The sequence below is a fragment of the Myotis yumanensis genome, unplaced genomic scaffold (genome assembly GCF_028538775.1).
Source record: "Myotis yumanensis isolate MYYU_CA2020_CCGP unplaced genomic scaffold, mMyoYum1.0.hap1 SCAF_3, whole genome shotgun sequence".
NCBI lineage: Eukaryota > Metazoa > Chordata > Mammalia > Chiroptera > Vespertilionidae > Myotis > Myotis yumanensis.
The window spans coordinates 118,066,651-118,084,898 of NW_027223754.1; the positions used below are offsets into that span (position 1 = coordinate 118,066,651).

At 40.1% G+C, this 18,248-nt stretch overlaps 1 protein-coding gene across 4 annotated transcripts in view; it reads left to right on the top strand.

Annotated features, from left to right (window-relative positions):
* The window catches only part of MTMR6 (myotubularin related protein 6), a 48,126-nt gene that overhangs the window by 3,024 nt on the left and 26,854 nt on the right, over positions 1-18,248 (top strand). For all 4 annotated transcript variants that reach the window (XM_070409456.1, XM_070409457.1, XM_070409454.1 and 1 more), the window contains exons 2-3: positions 9,701-9,817; positions 17,914-18,076. In XM_070409456.1, the coding sequence (XP_070265557.1) occupies positions 9,701-9,817; positions 17,914-18,076 (280 nt within the window). The remainder of the gene's footprint in view (positions 1-9,700; positions 9,818-17,913; positions 18,077-18,248) is intronic.

Genomic DNA, 18,248 nt, shown 5'->3' on the forward strand with positions numbered 1-18,248 from the left:
CAGAAGGGTTCCTTTTTCTTCACATCCTCTCCAACACTTGTTTGTTGATTTGTTGATGATAGCCATTCTGACAGGTGTGAGATGGTACCTCATTGTTGTTTTGATTTGCATCTCTCAGATGATTAGTGACTTTGAGCATGTTTTCATATGTCTTTCGGCCTTTTGAATGTCCTCTTTTGAAGTGTCTATTTAGGTTCTTTGCCCATTTTTTGATTGGATTGTTTATCTTCCTTTTTTAAGTTGCGTGAGCTCCCTGTAAATGTTGGAGATTAAATCCTTATCGGTGATATCATTGGCAAATATGTTCTCCCATGCAGTGGGCTTTCTTGTTGTTTTCTTGATGGTTTCCTTTGCTGTGCAAAAGCTTTTTATTTTGATGTAGTCCCATTTGTTTATTTTCTCTTTAGTTTCCATTGCCCTAGGAGCTGTATCAGAGGAGAAATTCCTTCGGCATATGTTTGCGATTTCATTGCCTGTGGATTCCTCTAGTATTTTTATGGTTTCCCGTCTTACGTTTAAGTCCTTTATCCATTTTCAGTTTATTTTTGTGTATGGTGTGAGTTGGTGGTCTAGTTTCATCTTTTTGCATGTATCTGTCCAATTTTCCCAACACCATTTATTGAAGAGACTGTCTTGACTCCATTGTATGCTCTTGCCTCCTTTGTCGAATATTAATTGGGCATAGTGGTTTGGGTTGATTTCTGGGTTCTCTATTCTATTCCATTGATCTATATGTCTGTTCTTGTGCCAGTACCAAGCTGTTTTAAGAACAGTGGCTGTGTAATACAACTTGATATCTGGTATTGAGATCCCACCTACTTTGTTCTTCTTTCTCAGGATTGCTACAGCTATTCGAGGTCTTTTTTTATTCCAGATGAATTTTTGAAACGTTCGTTCTAGATCTGTGAAATATGCCATTGGTAATTTAATGGGGATTGCATTGAATCTATAGATTGCTTTGGGTAGTATGGGCATTTTGATGATGTTGATTCTACCAATCCATGAACACGGTATGTTCTTGCATTTGTTTATGTCTTCCTCTATCTCTTTTTTCAGTCTCCTGTAGTTTTTCGCATATAAGTCTTTTACCTCCTTAGTTAAGTTTATTCCTAGGTATCTTAATTTTTTTTGGTGCGATGGTAAATGGGATTGCTTTTTTAGTCTCCCTTTCTGTAAGTTCACCATTGGTGTAAACAAATGCCTTAGATTTCTTGGCATTAATTTTGTATCCTGCTACATTGCCGAATTCATTTATTAAGTCTAATAATTTTTTGATGGAGTCTTTAGGGTTTTCTATGATTTAGTCTTACATTTTCACAATGGGTCCATGCTGGTGGTTTAGTTAAGGTCCTTCTATGATTTTTTTAAGGACTGAAAGGTTTCTGACTAATTTTCTATTAAAATTACTTCTCAAGTGTGCTCCTTTATTACTTTGGGTTATTTTTCTAGCATTGGACCATTACTAACTACCCTGTAATAATCTTAAGTGGCTGTATGTGGACTGCAATTAAACAGATATTTGCTAGGTAGTTGTTACGTGCCAGGCACTGTACAGACACTAGGTATACAACAGTGAGCAGAATAGACATAGACCTCATAATGCATTCTGATAATTGTTGGATGGAGTATTATAGTTTCTTAAATTATAGTTATAAGAATAACTTTATAAGTTATAAAGATAGATTTGAACATAGCCAACTTTTTGTTTCTATTATGCATAGCCTTCACTGGGACATAGTTAATTTGCTGCAGAAATAATTGTATTTCAAGCTAAAAATGAATTGCTTTAAGTTTATTTAGCTGTTTTGAACTCTTTGTAGTTTAGTCACTATGATCAAGAATTGACTGTGGAATAGTACTATTTAATTAGTGATTCTTTCTATGTTGTTCAGACAGCTATACAGTTGACCCTTGAACAAGGCAGGGGTTAGGGGTGCTGACCCCTGCGCAGTTGAAAATCTGTTTATAATTTTTGACTCCCCCAAAACTTAGCTATCCTCGGTATCCAAGGGGGATTGGTTCTAGGCACCTTCCCAATGCACCCCTAAAGATAAAAAATATGTGGATATAAAAATGGCATAAATTAGTGCATACAGTTGGCCCTCTGCATATGTGACCTCCCAACCACGGATTAAAAACAGTGCATGTGTTTATTGAAAAAAAAAAAAAAATCCATGCCCGGCTGGTGTGGCTCAGTGGTTGAGCATTGACCTATGAACCAGGAGGTCACAGTTTGATTCCAGGTCAGAGCACATGCCCGGGTTGCAGGCTCGATCCCTGGTGTGGGCATGCAGGAGGCAGCCAATCAATGATTCTCTCTCATCATTGATGTTTCTATCTCTCCCTCTCCGAAATCAATAAAAATATATTTTTTAAAAATCCATGTATAAGTGGACCCACACAGTTTAAACCCATGTTGTTCAAGAGTCAACTGTATTAAAAAAGTAGTAATTATATGCCAATATAGCCAATTATACAATACTAGAGGCCCAGTGCACGAATTCTTGCACAGGTGGGGTCCCTCAGGTGGCCTGCGGAGATCGGGCCCCAGCTCTCGCCCCCAGCCTCGCAGCCCTGCAGCCCTCCCTGGCACCCTGCCTTGGCTTGGCGCCATCATTCCGCCTGCAGAGCGATTGATCAGGGCCGGGCCCCCCTGCCTAGCTCCCTCAGCACCTGGGAGCCGGGTGGCGGCCCCACTCCCTGCCGCCACCACTGGTTGCCATCTGCGGGCCGATCAGTGGGGCAGTTGGGCCCCTGCTCGCACCTGCCTTGGCCTGGTGCTGCCTGCTCACCTGCTCCACCATCCCGCTGTGATCCCACTCTCACCGGGGCCCATTGGGGCCCATCGGGGCCGGCAGCGCCTCCATTGCCACCCACTGCCAGCGCCATGTTGCCAATGCCCGCCGTGTTCCACGCCGCCTCCTGGTGGTCAGTGCACGTAATAGCAAGCAGTCGAACTCCTAGTCTCCCGGCCGAACTCCCCATCGAACGACTGCCTGAGGGGACAATTTGCATATTAGCCTTTTATTATTTAGGATCATCTATAATAATAAAAGCATAATATGCTAATTAGACCGGACAGCCAAAAGAGCTTCAAGACATCATTCCAGATGAAGCTGCCACGGCGGGGGCTGAGGCAGAGGCGGTTAGGGGCGATCAGGCAGGCAGGTGAGCAGTTAGAGGTGATCAGGCAGGCATGCAGAGTGGTTAGGGGCGATCTGGCAGGCGAGTGGTTAGGGCCATGGTCGGCAAACTGCGGCTCCCGAGCCACATGCGGCTCTTTGGCCCCTTGAGTGTGGCTCTTCCTAAGCCTTAGGAGTACCCTAATTAAGTTAATAACAATGTACCTACCTATATAGTTTAAGTTTAAAAAATTTTCAATTGTTGTACTGTTGATATTTGGCTTTGTTGACTAATGAGTTTGCCGACCACTGGGTTAGGGGGATCAGGCAGGCAGGCAGGCAAGCAGAGTGGTTGGGGGCAATCAGGCAGTCGGGTTATCAGTTAGGGGCAATCAGGCCATCAGTTAGGGGCAATCGGGCAGGCAGGTGAGCAGTTAGGGGCGATCAGGCAGGCAGGCAGAGTGGTTAGAGGTGATCAGGCCAGCAGGTGAGCAGTTAGGAGCGATCAGGCAGGCAGGCAGAGGCGGTTAGGGGCTATCAGGCAGGCAGGCAAGCAGTTAGGGGCAATCAGGCAGGCAGGCAGAGTGGTTGGGGGCAATCAGGCAGCCAGGTGAGCATTTAGGGGCGATTAGGCAGGTAGGCAGGCAGAGTGTTTAGGGGCAATCAGGCAGGCAGGCAGGCAGGCAGAGTGTTTAGGGGCAATCAGGCAGGCAGGCAGGCAGGCAGAGTGTTTAGGGGCAATCAGGCAGGCAGGCGAGCGGTTAGGAGCCAGCGGTCCTGGATTGTGGGAGGGTGCAGGCCGGGCTGAGGGACCCCTCGCCCCCCACCCCTGTGCACGAATTTCATGCACTGAGCCTCTAGCTTCACAATATTTACAATATCACAAATATGGTAGTTTATACAAAATTATCACTAATCGCTCTAATTGGTTTGGCTCATTGGATAGAGTGTCGGCCTGTGGGCTAAAGGGTCCTGGGTTTGATTCCGGTCAAGAGCACGTACCTTGGTTGCAGGCTTCTTCCTGGCCTGAACCCTGGTCGAGGCTCGTGCAGGAGGCAACCAATGGATGTTTCTCTCACATCAATGTTTCTCTTTGTCTTTCCCTCTCTCTTCTACTCTCCCTAAAAACCAATGGAGAAATAGCCTTGGGTAAGGATTAACAACAACAACAACAACAAAACAAAACATAACAAAATATTATTACTAATCTCTTAAAATAACAACACCAATTGGGTACATTATTTCCATTTTCAAATGAGGAAATAGGTTTACAGAGTGGAAATAATCTGCCCAATTAGCTCAGGAGGTGTAGAGTGAAGTTTTAAACCAAGGTTTGTCTAACTTCAAAGACTATGTAGTGTCTTTTCCATTGCCTCTCTAGTTTTAATCTAATTGTAAAAATGTATTAATATCTTTTTTGAACTGTTATTTAATGTTTATTGCATATTAAGCTGGTTAATAAAAATTTGGTCATTTCTAATAGCAAGTAATCTGTAAAAGCATTTTTCTTCTATACTTTAAGGATTACTTAATACTTTTTTATATTAATACATTATTTAAAAAAAATATTCCATGATTAAACTGGTTTTGAAAATTGTTCTATCATGTACAAACAGTGACTGCTGCCCAAATTTTATTTGGTTTGTTGTAATGTTTTCCTAGTGTCTCTTTAAAATGTAGAGAAAGTTATAGTTCAATACACACAGGCAATGGAGTCAAACTGACTGTTAAAAATTTTAAGTCATTTTCCCACTCCTTTATGCAAGATATAAAGAAGCTTTCCTAGCTTACATCTTTATTCTGTCAAAAGAAATCTAATAGATTTTTTTTCAATCAAAAACTATTACTCTCTTATGATGAACAGAATGGTCAAGAGTGTGGCCTCCCATTAAGTATAAAAGTCATTTGTGAGGGGTTTACTTCATGTTTAAGCAAAAAATGAAATTAAGGTGGTCATGAGCTCGGGTGTCAGATATATAGTTGTTTACATAGTTCTGTTAAAGCACATTTCAGTGTTCTGCACAGTATGGCAGGCTATATATAGGCTGCTCTGGCATCATCTCTTGAATAAACTTCCAAATCCTAGCTAGGATTTAAAGCACTATAACAGTCATTGCTGGATTACCTAAGGGTAATAACAAGCAAAATGTATTAATATTAATTCAGAAATAAATCCTAAGAATAATTATAAGAGCTTTATTTTCCTGGAATGTTTTCTTGACATAAGTAAATAATATTTTTGTGGTACTGTTTGTTGTATTGCTTATGGTCATTGTTTTTGTTTTGTTTTTGCTTGCTAACCAGAGATTTATCAGATAAAGTGTTTTAGTAGAATACTAATTAAATGGATTTCTAGTTCTAAAATTCAGAAATATGTCATCCTGTTTTGGTCACATTTGGTTTAACTGTATGGCATCAGTAAAGATGTCAAGTCCAAATTTGAAATTCTAAAAGAGCATTTCCAGTCTATACTTATGAGCATTGTAGCTACTGCCTATCACTTTGAGTGCTAATTTTGCCATAATGAGATAGTCTTGCCAAGAAACAGTGAGAAATATGCAGAGACAATTTACTCAATCTTCTTTTCCTGCCAGGCTCCAGTCCTTTGGCTAGCATCATGTGTTGATGTTGAAATTTGTGCTGTTTGTGAATGGAACTTTACAGAATGAAATGGAAGAATGTTTTTCTAACCTCTATATGAAAGATTGCTTCCTAGAGTTTTGTTAAAGAATGGAATGCCCCATGAAAATCTGACCCCATTAGGGCTCAAATTAAGTTATTCCAAAAGTAATGCCCAATTTGTCTTAGATTACTATCTCTTTTTGTCATTAGAATATGAGATCATACATGTATGTACACAAATATATATTACCTGTTACAAAGAGTGAAGGAGATGTAAAACTAACAATGGATGAAGAATAAGGAGAACATTATATTGTTTTGTCTTTGAAATATGAGCCAATAGATTTTGAGGAACACCTGAATGTTTTCCCCACAAAATAGTAACTGTGTTTTAAAATAAAATAGTGTCATTTTGACTCTTACTAATATTATCCCAATGTACAGGTGAGAAAATAAACTAGCAGAGATTAAATGAAATAACTTCTCTTGACTCAACAGCTAGCTCTACTAAAGAAAAGGTGGAGCTGGGAACTTAAGTCCTGGTCTTTATGCTACCAGTCATGTTCTCTAAGCATTACACTCTCTTGCCTCAGAGAGTAATTATCTAATCAAGAGATTTGAGTAGTGAGGTAGGTCAGTGTGAGTAAGATGGGAAAGGAGAGGATGGATGAGAGCAGCTTGGATGGTGGGATTTTTTTCTAGTAGTTAGCTGATTATGAATGTCTAGCGTTAGGGAAAAGGTCTGGCCCAGATAAATAGATTTGGGAGGTGTCAAATGTTTAGGTAATCAATGAAATTTCCTATTGTGGATGAGTGTGAGGGCTAGAGCCCTGGGAATTCTTGAAAGGGGGTAAGCACTGGAAGAAGAGCCAGACAAAGAGTATTTGGGATACAATGGGAAGTGGTGAATCACAGGTAGGAAGAGAACAGGGGACAGTCTTTCCTATCTAATTTCCTTTTTTGCTTCTTCTTCCTCTGCTCTCCCCTTATTTGCCCAACTCTCTTCTTCTGCTGCCTCCTCTGCTCCTTCCTTTTCCCTGGGGGCAGGCACTGTTCTAGGTACTGGGGAAATGGTGGTGAATAAATCAGACAAAAATCCCTGCCCTTATAAAACTTATTTTCTATTTGGGGAAGATATAACAATAAACAAAATTAATAAGTCAAATATACATATAACATGGTAGATGGTGGTAAATGCTGCGGATAGTGCCAGGGTAGGGTGGGGGAGGACAGGTGTAAATATAGTAGTTGGAGACATCCTTACAGAGATTGTGATGCTTGAGTACAGACCTGAAAGTGGTGAGGGAGTGAGCCATCTTGACATGGGTGGAAGAAGTAACAGGAAGAGTCCCAACAGAGGGAAGGAACAGCAAGAGCAAAAACCCTATGCTGGGCATTCCTGATTGGTAAGAACTAGCAAGAAGACCAACGTAAGTGAGTGAAGGAGAGAGCATAGTAGAAGATTAAAAGTTGAGGAAAGGGACAAGTTACTATAGAGTCTTGAAAGCTGATGCAAAATCTTTGTGATTACTGTGTGGGACAGGAAGCCATTCACTGAATTCCACCTGTGTCTAGCAGAGCAGGAAAGCCAAGCAAGATAGATCAGTAAAATGCCCCTGGATTTATGATCTGTTGTAGTAACGGGGGCACAAGAACAAAATAGATAAAAATCTCTGCCTTTTTTGATTCCTACCTTCCACTTCAGGAAAACAACTTGATGTGTTTGTTTGTTTGTTTGTTTGTTTTTATAGCTAATTATTGGTAAGATGTCAGTGCTGTGAGTGTGTAATGATTCTAAGAGTCTCAAATGGGTGACTGGCTAGAGAAACCTTAACAGCGTACTTTCTGCTTCTTTAGCCATTGTCATGCAGTTGTTTGTTGGTCACAGAATTTTGAAGAAGGCCATTAGTCCCTTGTCCTAGAAATTACTTTCCCTCTTGTTGGTAGATAAGTGTCTGAATTTTCCGAATGTGATTCTGTGTATGTGTGATTTCCTCTGTTTTTCATTTTCTCCTTTGTAATTAGCTAAAATTTGAACTTCCTATATAGACCATTAGGATACCTTTTAGTGCAGGCCCCTTCTTGGCAACAATTCAACTAAATGGGCCTTAAAGTAATGTGTTGGCATTTCCTATACTCACCATAATGACCATGCCCTCCAAGAGTTGTAGATGCTTCCTAAATATCTCACTTAGAGATATTTCCAAGAAAACACTGGGAAAAATCTGTAGTGACATCTGTAAAGTACTTTCAGTTCCTCAGTGAAAAGGGGGAAATATGAAGCAGCAGTTATATGTTCAGAAATTGGCTAAGTCTTTAGTTTAAAATTTGTATGCTAACGATCTTAGCAAAGAAAATGATCCTATTTCTTTTATTTTAAAAAAAGTATTTTAGGATTTGCAGGAAAGAACCAAATAATTAGTATATTTTCTCAGAAATAATCTTTTTTTCTCTAGAACTTTAGTTTAAGTATTAACTAAATGTTTAGGGATAATTTCAGATTAATTTTAATATGTCACATCGATATAGAGATTGCCATATTGAAATAGTCATATAATGATTTTCTATATGTTTTCTTGATTTGAATATAATTTTGCATTTACTAAGGTAATGAACAATCCACAAGGTGTTAAGGTCAGGATGGACTCTTTTTTCCTACAAAAAACAAGTATTTTAATTTAAATTTATTTGAACAGGTGAAGTTATAAGTAAAAACCTTTCTCTGAAATTAAATTTCTTGGGGAAGCACTAATAGCCTTTTAGATGGTAGTTTTTGATTATTTCAGAAATCATAATTTCAAAATGGGGAGCCTTTTTTTCTTCAATTTTAGTAAGGGGAAAGAAAACACAGGGTGGGTCAAAAGTAGGTTTACAGTTGTTTGTATGGAAAATGGCACAATAATTAATAAATAATAATAAAAGGATAAACTCTGTTTCATGTACTCACAACACTCTGTATATGTGGGGGAAAAGTATAGAATTAATGCAATAATGGTTAGCTATCTGGTTTTGAAGCCCTGCACAATTGAAGGAACTATCTACAACCTACTGCGATAGCTGTGGATTAAAATTTTTAACTTGGTAATGGTTCTTTAACTTTGTTACCTATATTACGAATAGATAGAAATAAATACTATTTTTTCAAAACAGTAGTCTCCTGCACATCCCTAACCAACTCTAATCCCACTCTTCAGTGGCAACCTTGTGCATGTGTGTCTACTATTAATAAAGATGTACTATGTACCTCACTGCTTCAGCTACCAAAGGATGCAGAAGCAGAATATGACATAATCTATACCAGGGAATTCAGAGCCATAAATAAATATAAAGCTAAGACATTAAGTAATTAATATTCTGAGAAGGATTCCTGTTAGGAGACAGGGCATCGGTGAGCTTTGAAGAATGCTTTGTATTTAGTTAAGCAGAAGAGACTATTGTAGGAAGGGAGAACAGTATGAGTAAAAGCACTGAGTTGAACACAAAACAATGCCCTGGGTGAAGTGGTGAGGAAAATAACTTGGAGTTTGCAACCATTTAACTGTTTCCTGATTTATTTTTTCTGGGGTAATTTACTTCCATAACTCTACAAAATAACCTTATTATATTTATTACTTTACCTGCCAACTTTAAGTAAAATACATTGACTCTTGGCTATAAAAAAAGGTTTTTGCTTATTTATAACACGCCCTTCCTTTCTGTTTTCCATAGTATCTGTGTTAGTACTTTTTTACAGGGTTCTTCTCTCTTGGTTATATTTATACCTGTAAATAGTACCTATGTTATTTGTGGCTTGTATATTTCCCAGGAAAATGAAATTTAACATTCAATATTAAGTAAACTCATGTTTTTTAACAGAAGGAATAAAAATTTGAAAATGGTACATTTAAATCCTGGGATGACAGAAAAAGAATTTATACTACTTTTGAAATGAGAAGTAACATTTTTTTCTTTTTTAGGTTGAGCAAGTGAAATTACTTGACCGATTCAGTACCAACAACAAGTCATTAACAGGAACACTATATCTTACGGCCACACATCTATTATTTATAGACTCTCAGCAGAAAGAAACCTGGGTAAGCAGGACCTCTATTACCATAATTATAATAATGGTCTTAGTCTATTTCTGTGTTTTATTTTGAATGTATACAAAATTTTAATCAGTAGTTACCAATCTCAACCAAAAATTTTTCAGTCACCTAATCACTTCTACCCTCCCTCTTAATAAAACTGATATAATATGGACTGTGGAATTTTTTTATAGAATACCAGAAAGACTCTTATTATCTACATAAATAATTATAAAAGACCTACCTGTTCCTTTTAATTAAAAATCTAAATAATATAGGTACATGTTAATAGATCAAATGTCATATTCCACAGTATATTTATAACAAATTGCAATTAGGGTTTTTTATTTATTTATTGCTAGTACAAACAATAAGGTAATATATACACTGTGCCAGAGCTTCTCTGGAATATTTGCCTAAGAGTAAAATTACTTAGATAAGTGGATATTCAACCTTACTAAGTATGTCAGCTTTCCAAAATGGTTGTTTTATCATATTCTCAGTAGAGTGTGATACATTGTTCACTATCCTCAGCAACATTGATGTTGTCAAATTTAAAATTTTTGCCTATCTGATGGATGTGCAATTGTGATTTTAATTTGTTGATTTCAAGGAAGTTACCCTTTCAGATATTTTGGCTTTAGATTTCCTTTTATTTTTTCTGTTGGATTGTTTGTCCTGTTATTTATTTTGCAAAAGTTCCAGTTTTTAATGTTTTGTTAGTATATGTGTTGTAGATAACTTCTCCCGGTGTATGGCTTGTCTTGTGTGTATCTGTATGACTTTTAAACTTTAAAATTTTAGTGTAATAAATTTTCATTTTTTCTTTTATGGTTTATGCTGTTTTGTGACAAGGAATCCTTCCCTATGTTAAGGTCATATAGATTCTCCTATATTTCCTAAAAGCTTATGTTTTGTATTCTCAGTATAATTTTTTAATATATCTGAAAAATATTTTGGTGGATGATATGACATAGGGATTAATTTTTATTTTATTTATGCATAACTGGCACCATTTATTGATTATTTTATTCCATTAAGGTGTAGTATCAACTCTGTCATAAATAAAGAGAGGACCTGCTTTTGAGCTCTCTATTCTGTTCTTTTGGTATATTGATTACACTGTACCAAGAATACACTGTTTTATTGACTGTAGCTTTTAATAAGTCTTGATATCTCTCTTTGATTATACTCTTTTGATTCCCCTAGGAAGGCTATCCAATTGATAAATGATTGCAATAAGTAAGTTAAGACACTTACCTGAGATGCTGATCTTGGAGAAGTTGTATTCCCTAGAGGCTCTGGATTTCTTGCCTATCCAGTGTTTGCCCAGGAGTTTCCTCTAGCAGGGCCTTATAAAATTATTAGTCATATTCTCATCCATTCTGCCTACCCTTTATTTGTCCGCTTACCTTAATATATTCTCTGTATGTTATTCATCTCCTAGAGTACAAATGGAAGTTTCTCATAGAGCTATTCTTTCAAATGTTGGGAATGTAGTTTTGGGGTCAGCTAAAAGATAGGCACGTTGTTCCCTTCTCTCCTTTTGTTGTCTTTGAAATGCTTTCTTATCAGTGTATTTCCATAATCTCTTCTGAATGTAGTCTATTTTGTATACTAGGTCCATAGAAATGAACAGATCTAGGAGGAACCTTACTTTAAATTTTTATTTTGTTTTCATTTTACACATGATTAGTTTTTCAAGATCACATAACTAGTTAGTGGCAGAGCCAGGTCCCATCATCATTCTTTTCCTGCAAATAATTTTGGGTCTTAATTGGAATTATCTATATATATAAAAGCCTAAGTGACCGTTAAGACCGAACGACCAGAACAACTGGTTGACCAGTCGTTATGACGCGCACTGACCACCAGGAGGCAGATGCTCAGCGCGCCACAAGTATGAGCTACATATGTGTAATATGTGTCATCTCTGTTATGTAAATTTTTAATTACCATAGGACTTCTGCTCTCATTGGTCTTCTTTTTCAAGCTTTTCTTTTTTCCCCATTTATTTATTTGTTCCCCTTTTTAAAAAAAAAGTCTTTATTGTTGAGAGTATTATAGATGTCTCCTTTTTTTCTCCCCACTGCCACTCTTCACCCAGTTCCCACCCCACCCTAGACCTTTACCACCCTTTTGTCTGTGTCCATAGGTGATGCATATATGCATATAAGTTCTTTGGTTAATCTCTTTCTGCCCCCTCTCCCTTCTTCCCTCTGAGATTCATCAGTCTGTTCCATGTTTCCATGCATTTGATTCTATTTTAATCATCAGTTTATTTTGTTCATTAGATTCCTTGTTTATTTTGATTTTAAGATTCAATTATTGATATATATTTATTGCCATTTTATTTTTCTTTCTTTTTATTTTTCTTTTTCTTCTTCTTCCTCTTAAAGAATACTCTTCAACATTTTATGTAATACTGGTTTGGTGGTGATGAACTCCTTTAGCTTTTTCTTGTCTGTGAAGCTCTTTATCTGACCTTCGATTCTAAATGATAGCTTTGCTGCATAGAATAATCTTGGTTGTAGGTCCTTGCTACTCATCTCTTTAAATATATCTTGCCTTTCCCTTCTGGACTGCAAAGTTTCTGTTGAGAAATCAGCTGACAGTCGTATGGGCACTCCTTGTAGGTAACTAACTGCTTTTCTCTTGCTGCTTTTAAGATTCTCTCTTTGTCTTTAACCTATGTCATTTTAATTATGATGTGTCTTGATGTGGGCCTCTTTGGATTCCTCTTGTTTGGGACTCCCTGCTTTTCCTGGACTTGTAAGTATATTTTTTTATCCAGGTAGGGGAATTTTTCTGGCATTATTTCTTCAAATAGGTTTTCAATATCTTGCTTTGTCTTTTCTCCTTCTGGCACTCCCATAATCCGAATGTTGGTATGCTTGAAGTTTCCCAGAGGCTCTATACACTCTCTTCATATTTTTTTGTATTAATTTTCTTTTTGCTCTTCTGATTGGGTATTTTTTGCTTACTTATATTCCAAATTGCTGATTTTGATGCTCAGCATCCTTTACTCTGCTGTTGAATCCCTGTAAATTATTCTTTATTTCAGTTAGTGTATGCTTACTTTCTGATTGGTCTTTTTTCAGGTCTTTGAGAGTCTCACTAAGAGCCTTGAAATTCTCACTAAGTTCCTTGAAGATCTTATTAAGATCCTTGAGCATCCTTTTAACCATTGTTTTGAACTCTGTATCTAGTATTTTGTTTACTTCCATTTCATTTTGTTCTTTTTTCTGGAGATTTCCTCTATTCTTTCATTTGTGACATGTTTCTTTATCTCAGCATTTTGACTGCATCCCTGTGTTTTTTTTCTATGTATTAGGTAGAGCTGCTATGTCTCCTGGAATTGGTAGAGTGGCCTTGTGTAGTAGTAGGTGTCCTGTAGGGCCCAGTGGCCCAGTCTCCCCAGTCCCCTGAGCTGGGCACTCTTGGTGTGCTCCTGTGTGCACAGTCTTGTTGTAGTTGAGCCTTAAGTGCTATTGGTGTCACTGGGAGGAAGTGACCTCCAGGCCAATTGGCTGTGAGGACCAGCTGCAACTACAGTGGGAGAGCTGCTGTGCAGGAGACACCCTATGGATCAGGACTTGCTTTAGTGGGGCTCTGGTGCTCACTGAGTCTGCCCCTTGAGTGTGTCACTCGTGGATGTGTAGAGTTGTAATCTGGTATGGTCTGAAGCTGTCCACCATGTGTACTGCCTCTGGGGTCTCCTGTGTACTAGTCTGAGTAAGTCCATATGCCAGCCAGACCTGGGTCTCCAGCAGCCTCCCTGTCACTCAGCCACAATCCCTGCTGGTTTTATAGCCCAAAGTTATGGGGACTTCTCTTCCTGGCACTGGAAGCCTGGGCTGAGGTGTCTGGTATGGGGCTGGAACTCTTTACTCTTCACGGGGTCTCCTGGGGTCAGCCACTGCCTGGGGCCACCTGGCAGGAGCTACAGAGAGATCTTCAGGTGGCTGCTACTTGTGTTGCGCTTAGAAGTGTCCAGGTGAGACCTAGCTGCTGCTGCCAGGTCTTGGGCCTCTTATTGATAGTTATGGAGCACGCTGATGCCAGCTGCTGCTTGTTTGAGAGATTTTAGGCAAGTCTGAAGCCTGAGCCTGTACAGGCTATTCATATGGAAAAGCTGCTGCAAACAGCTTGGTTGAGACTGCAAATTAGATGGGCTGGGGTCTCAGGGAATCACCAGGGCTATCGAACAGTGTGAGTCGGGTTGATGGAGACTCAGATATGGCTGCCAGTCAGCTCTGCAATGGAGGAGGTTTCAGCATAGGAATAATGAATCCTTTGAGCAACTCTGTGGGAAAAAACTGCCCCTGAGTTCTTACTCTGATGCCAAGTAATCCAGTTCCTCTGCATATAGCCTTGAATCTCTCCAAACCGCTATCCCAGCATTGAAGCTCAGAGGGAACTAGTCTGAGTAAGTCCATATGCCAGCCAGACCTGGGTCTCCAGCAGCCTCCCTGTCACTCAGCCACAATCCCTGCTGGTTTTATAGCCCAAAGTTATGGGGACTTCTCTTCCTGGCACTGGAAGCCTGGGCTGAGGTGTCTGGTATGGGGCTGGAACTCTTTACTCTTCACGGAAGGCCTCCACAGCTGAGCTATCCATCCCTATTTAAAAAAAAACGCCACACATGGGTGTCGGGCCCGCTTGTTCTGGGCTCCACCCTCCTATCAGTCTTTTTATGCTTTCTTCTTTACTTCTTTAGTTGTAGGACTTCCATTCAGGATGATTTCTGAATGATGGTTATTTTGTATTTTAGTTGTAATTTTGATATGGTTGTGGGAGGCAGTAAGTACCATGTTTACGCTACAATCTTGGTTCTCCTTGAAACTTTCCTTTTTTCTTCTTCTTCAAGCTTTTCTTTATTATTTTATGCATTTAATCTTGCATGTGACCTTTAGACTTAATATCTAAAATTTTAAAAACTAATAATAGCAGCATATAAAATTATCTACACTAATAAAAGAGAAACATGGTAATTGGCGTACGACCGCTACCCTTTTCATTGGCTAATCAGTGAGTATATGCAAATTAACTGTCAGCCAAGATGGCGGCCGGCAGCCAGGCAGCTGGAAGCGAACATGAGGCTTGCTTGCTGCGGACTCCAACGTTCCCCGTTCCTCGCCTCACTTGCCGGCCTCTGAGCTACAACTCTAAGAAACTATGTACTATGTTGCAAATAAGAAGATAAACAAAACTCCAGAAACCAGCGGACTGAAACCCAGCCAGACCAAAACATTGTATCCATGTTTTCAGCAGCGAGGCTTCAGAGCTAAAGCTGGCCCAGAATAAAAAAAAAAAAAAAAAAGAAGAAAACAAGGAGCGGTTGGAAGCTTTAGTCACTCGCCACCCGGAAAACAGCCCTCAGCCCCTCACCCAGACTGGCCAGGCACCCCAGTGGGGACCCCCACCCTGATCCAGGACACCCTTCAGGGCAAACCAGCCGGCTCCCACCCATGCACCAGGCCTCTATCCTATATAGTAAAAGGGTAATATGCCTCCCGGCACCGGGATCAGTGGAGCAGCGAGGCTCCCGGCACCAGGATCAGCGTGACAGGGGCAGCGCCCAAAACCCCTGATCGCCCTGCGGCTCTGTGTGTGACGGGGTGGTGCCACAACCTCCCTATCCACCCTGCTCTGTTCATGACAGGGGAAGGCACCCCAACCCCCTGATCAGCCCTGCTCTGTGCCTGATAGGGGGGAGCTCCCCAATCCCCTGATCGGCCCTGTTCTGTGTGTGACAGGGTGCGGCGCCCCGACCCCCCACCCCCCCGCCCCCATGGGCACTGCTCTGTGTGTGACAGGGTAGAGCCATAACCCCTCCATCGGCCCTGCCCCGAGTGTGACAGCAGTGGCGCCCCATCCCCCTGATCGGCCCTGCTCTGTGGGTGATAGAGGGTGGCACCCCAACCCCCCTCCACGGGCCTTGCTCTGTGTGTGACAGGGTAGAGCCATAACCTCCCCATTGGCCCTGCCCTGAGTGTGACAGGGTGCAGCGCCCCACCCCCCTGATCCGCCCTGCTCTGTGTGTGACAGGGGGCGGTGCCCCAACTCCCCTATCGGCCCTACTCTGTGAGTGACAGGGAGGAGCTCCCCAATCCCCTGATGGGCCCTGCTCTGTGTGTGACAGGGTACGGAGCCCCAACCCCCCTGATGGGCCCTGCTCTGTGAGTGACAGGGGGCAGCGCCCCAACCCCCTGATTGGCCCTGCTCTGTGAGTGACAGGGGCAGCGCCCCAACCCCCTGATTGGCCCTGCTCTGTGCATCACAGGGGGTGGCGCCGCAACCTCCCCATTGACCCTGCCTTGAGTGTGATAGTGGGCGGTGCCCCAACTCCCCAATCAGCCCTACTCTGAGCCTGACCAGGGGCTGCACCTAGGGATTGGGCCTGCCCTCTGCCACCCAGGAGCAGGCCTAAGCCAGCAGGTCGTTATCTCCCGAGGGGTCCCAGACTGCAAGAGGGCACAGGCCGGGCTGAGGGACCCCCCCTTCCCCCCACCGAGTGCACAAATTTTTGTGCACCGGGCCTCTGGTAATTACATAATACACATGTATAATATATATTATAATTATATAATACATATCTATATCTCACCTTACCTTTCCCCCCCACACCCATACTACCTAAAAAAGCAGGTTGGAATTTATGTTAAATTTTTAGACTAATTTGGGATGATTTGATTTCTTGCCAGGATTGAGTTTTTCATCCAAAAACCTGCTACAATTTTAAGATCTTTTATTTTCCATAAAAGTTTTTTTATAAACATTTTAAATTAGTAGGAATGCTATTGAGCAAAGGAAAATCTTTTTTAGTAGCACAGAATATGATAGGTAATAGGTAGGTATGATAATTATGTTTCAAATACCATCAAGTCCTGACTTTCTAATAGGACTTTCTATTCATTCATTCATTCATTCATTCAGTGAGTATTTGTGATGGAGAAGGTATCAAACAATGACGCCTATAGTTCTGGCTCAGTCAAATTTAAATATGAATGTGTAATATATATCACTTGAAATGTTTTTTTGTTTGAAGAGGGTCATTATAATGTTCCAAGTACTGTGTTAGGTGCTAAAAATATAATGGTGCTCAATTTAGGTATAGTTTTGCTTCTTAGGTGAAGTTTCTAAAATCTAAGTAGAGAAATAAACATATACTACATAACAAATTACAAATGTACTAACTGCTATGAAAGGAAGGGTTTAGGTTGATATTTGATAAGAAAATGGAGGGAAGGGCCATGGTGAATATGAGGCTATATGTACTTCTCGGTGATGAGGTTTTGTTTTGTTTTTGACCAGAATTGAACCCCAGACTCTTCAGTCCACTGCCCATGCTCTAACTTCTGAGCCAAACTGGCTAGGGCTTGGTGATGAGTTTTAAATGGACACTAGAAATAATACTAGAAATCTAGGTGAAGAGGTAGAGAGCTACAATATCCCAGTTAGTAGGAGCAACTCAAGACTGTATATAGAGGATCTTGGTTCCTTTGAGGAGCCAAAGAAGGCTCTTGTCATTAGAATTTAACGATGTTGGGGAAGGAACTTGAAATGAGGCTAGAGCAGTGGGAAAATCTATAGTCATACCACCGTGAATGTGCCCGCTCTTAAATGATCTCAGAAGCTAAGCAGGGTGGGAGAAGTGGGAAATAACAACTAGATAGCTTTGCCTTTTTTTTTTTGATTGGGTTATTAATGGTTACTTGTCTGCTTTGTAGAAAATGGATTAGGGGATTCAAGAGTAGGATATGAAGAGAGCATTTAGGATGATAGTTATAGTAATTTAGGTGAGAAATAATGTAAACATTGCAATTAGGGGGTGATAGTGGAGATGGAGAGAAGTAGACAGGTTATAAAGATATTTAGGGGATGCAATTCTTGGGATTTAATGATGTGTGAATATGTGGAGTGATCAGGGTACATTTCTGGCTTGGGCATTGTCATTTAAAATTTTTAAGTTTGGGTTTGTAGCGTATAACATTTGAGACTTTATTTGGAGAGGACATTTCTAACATTTTTGCACTGTGGAAGAGAATAAGATACTTAGTACTTTTTATAATGATGATAAATATTTTTTCATGCTGTAGATATTGCATCATCATATTGGCTCAGTGGAGAAATTGGCTTTGACGACTTCTGGATGCCCACTTGTGATTCAGTGCAAGAACTTCAGGATTGTGCATTTCATTGTTCCCAGAGAAAGAGATTGCCATGATATTTACAACTCTTTGCTACAACTGTCAAAACAAGGTACTGTTCTTAGAGACCAAAGCTTGCTCAATTTTGAGATGGATTATCTAAGGTACTTTACTTAGTATCTCATTATTGCCATTTTATAGTTTAAGTTACTCTTTTTTTTTAAACAAAATATGTTTTTATTGATATTTTTAGAGGAAGGGAGAGGGATAGAGAAGTAGAAACA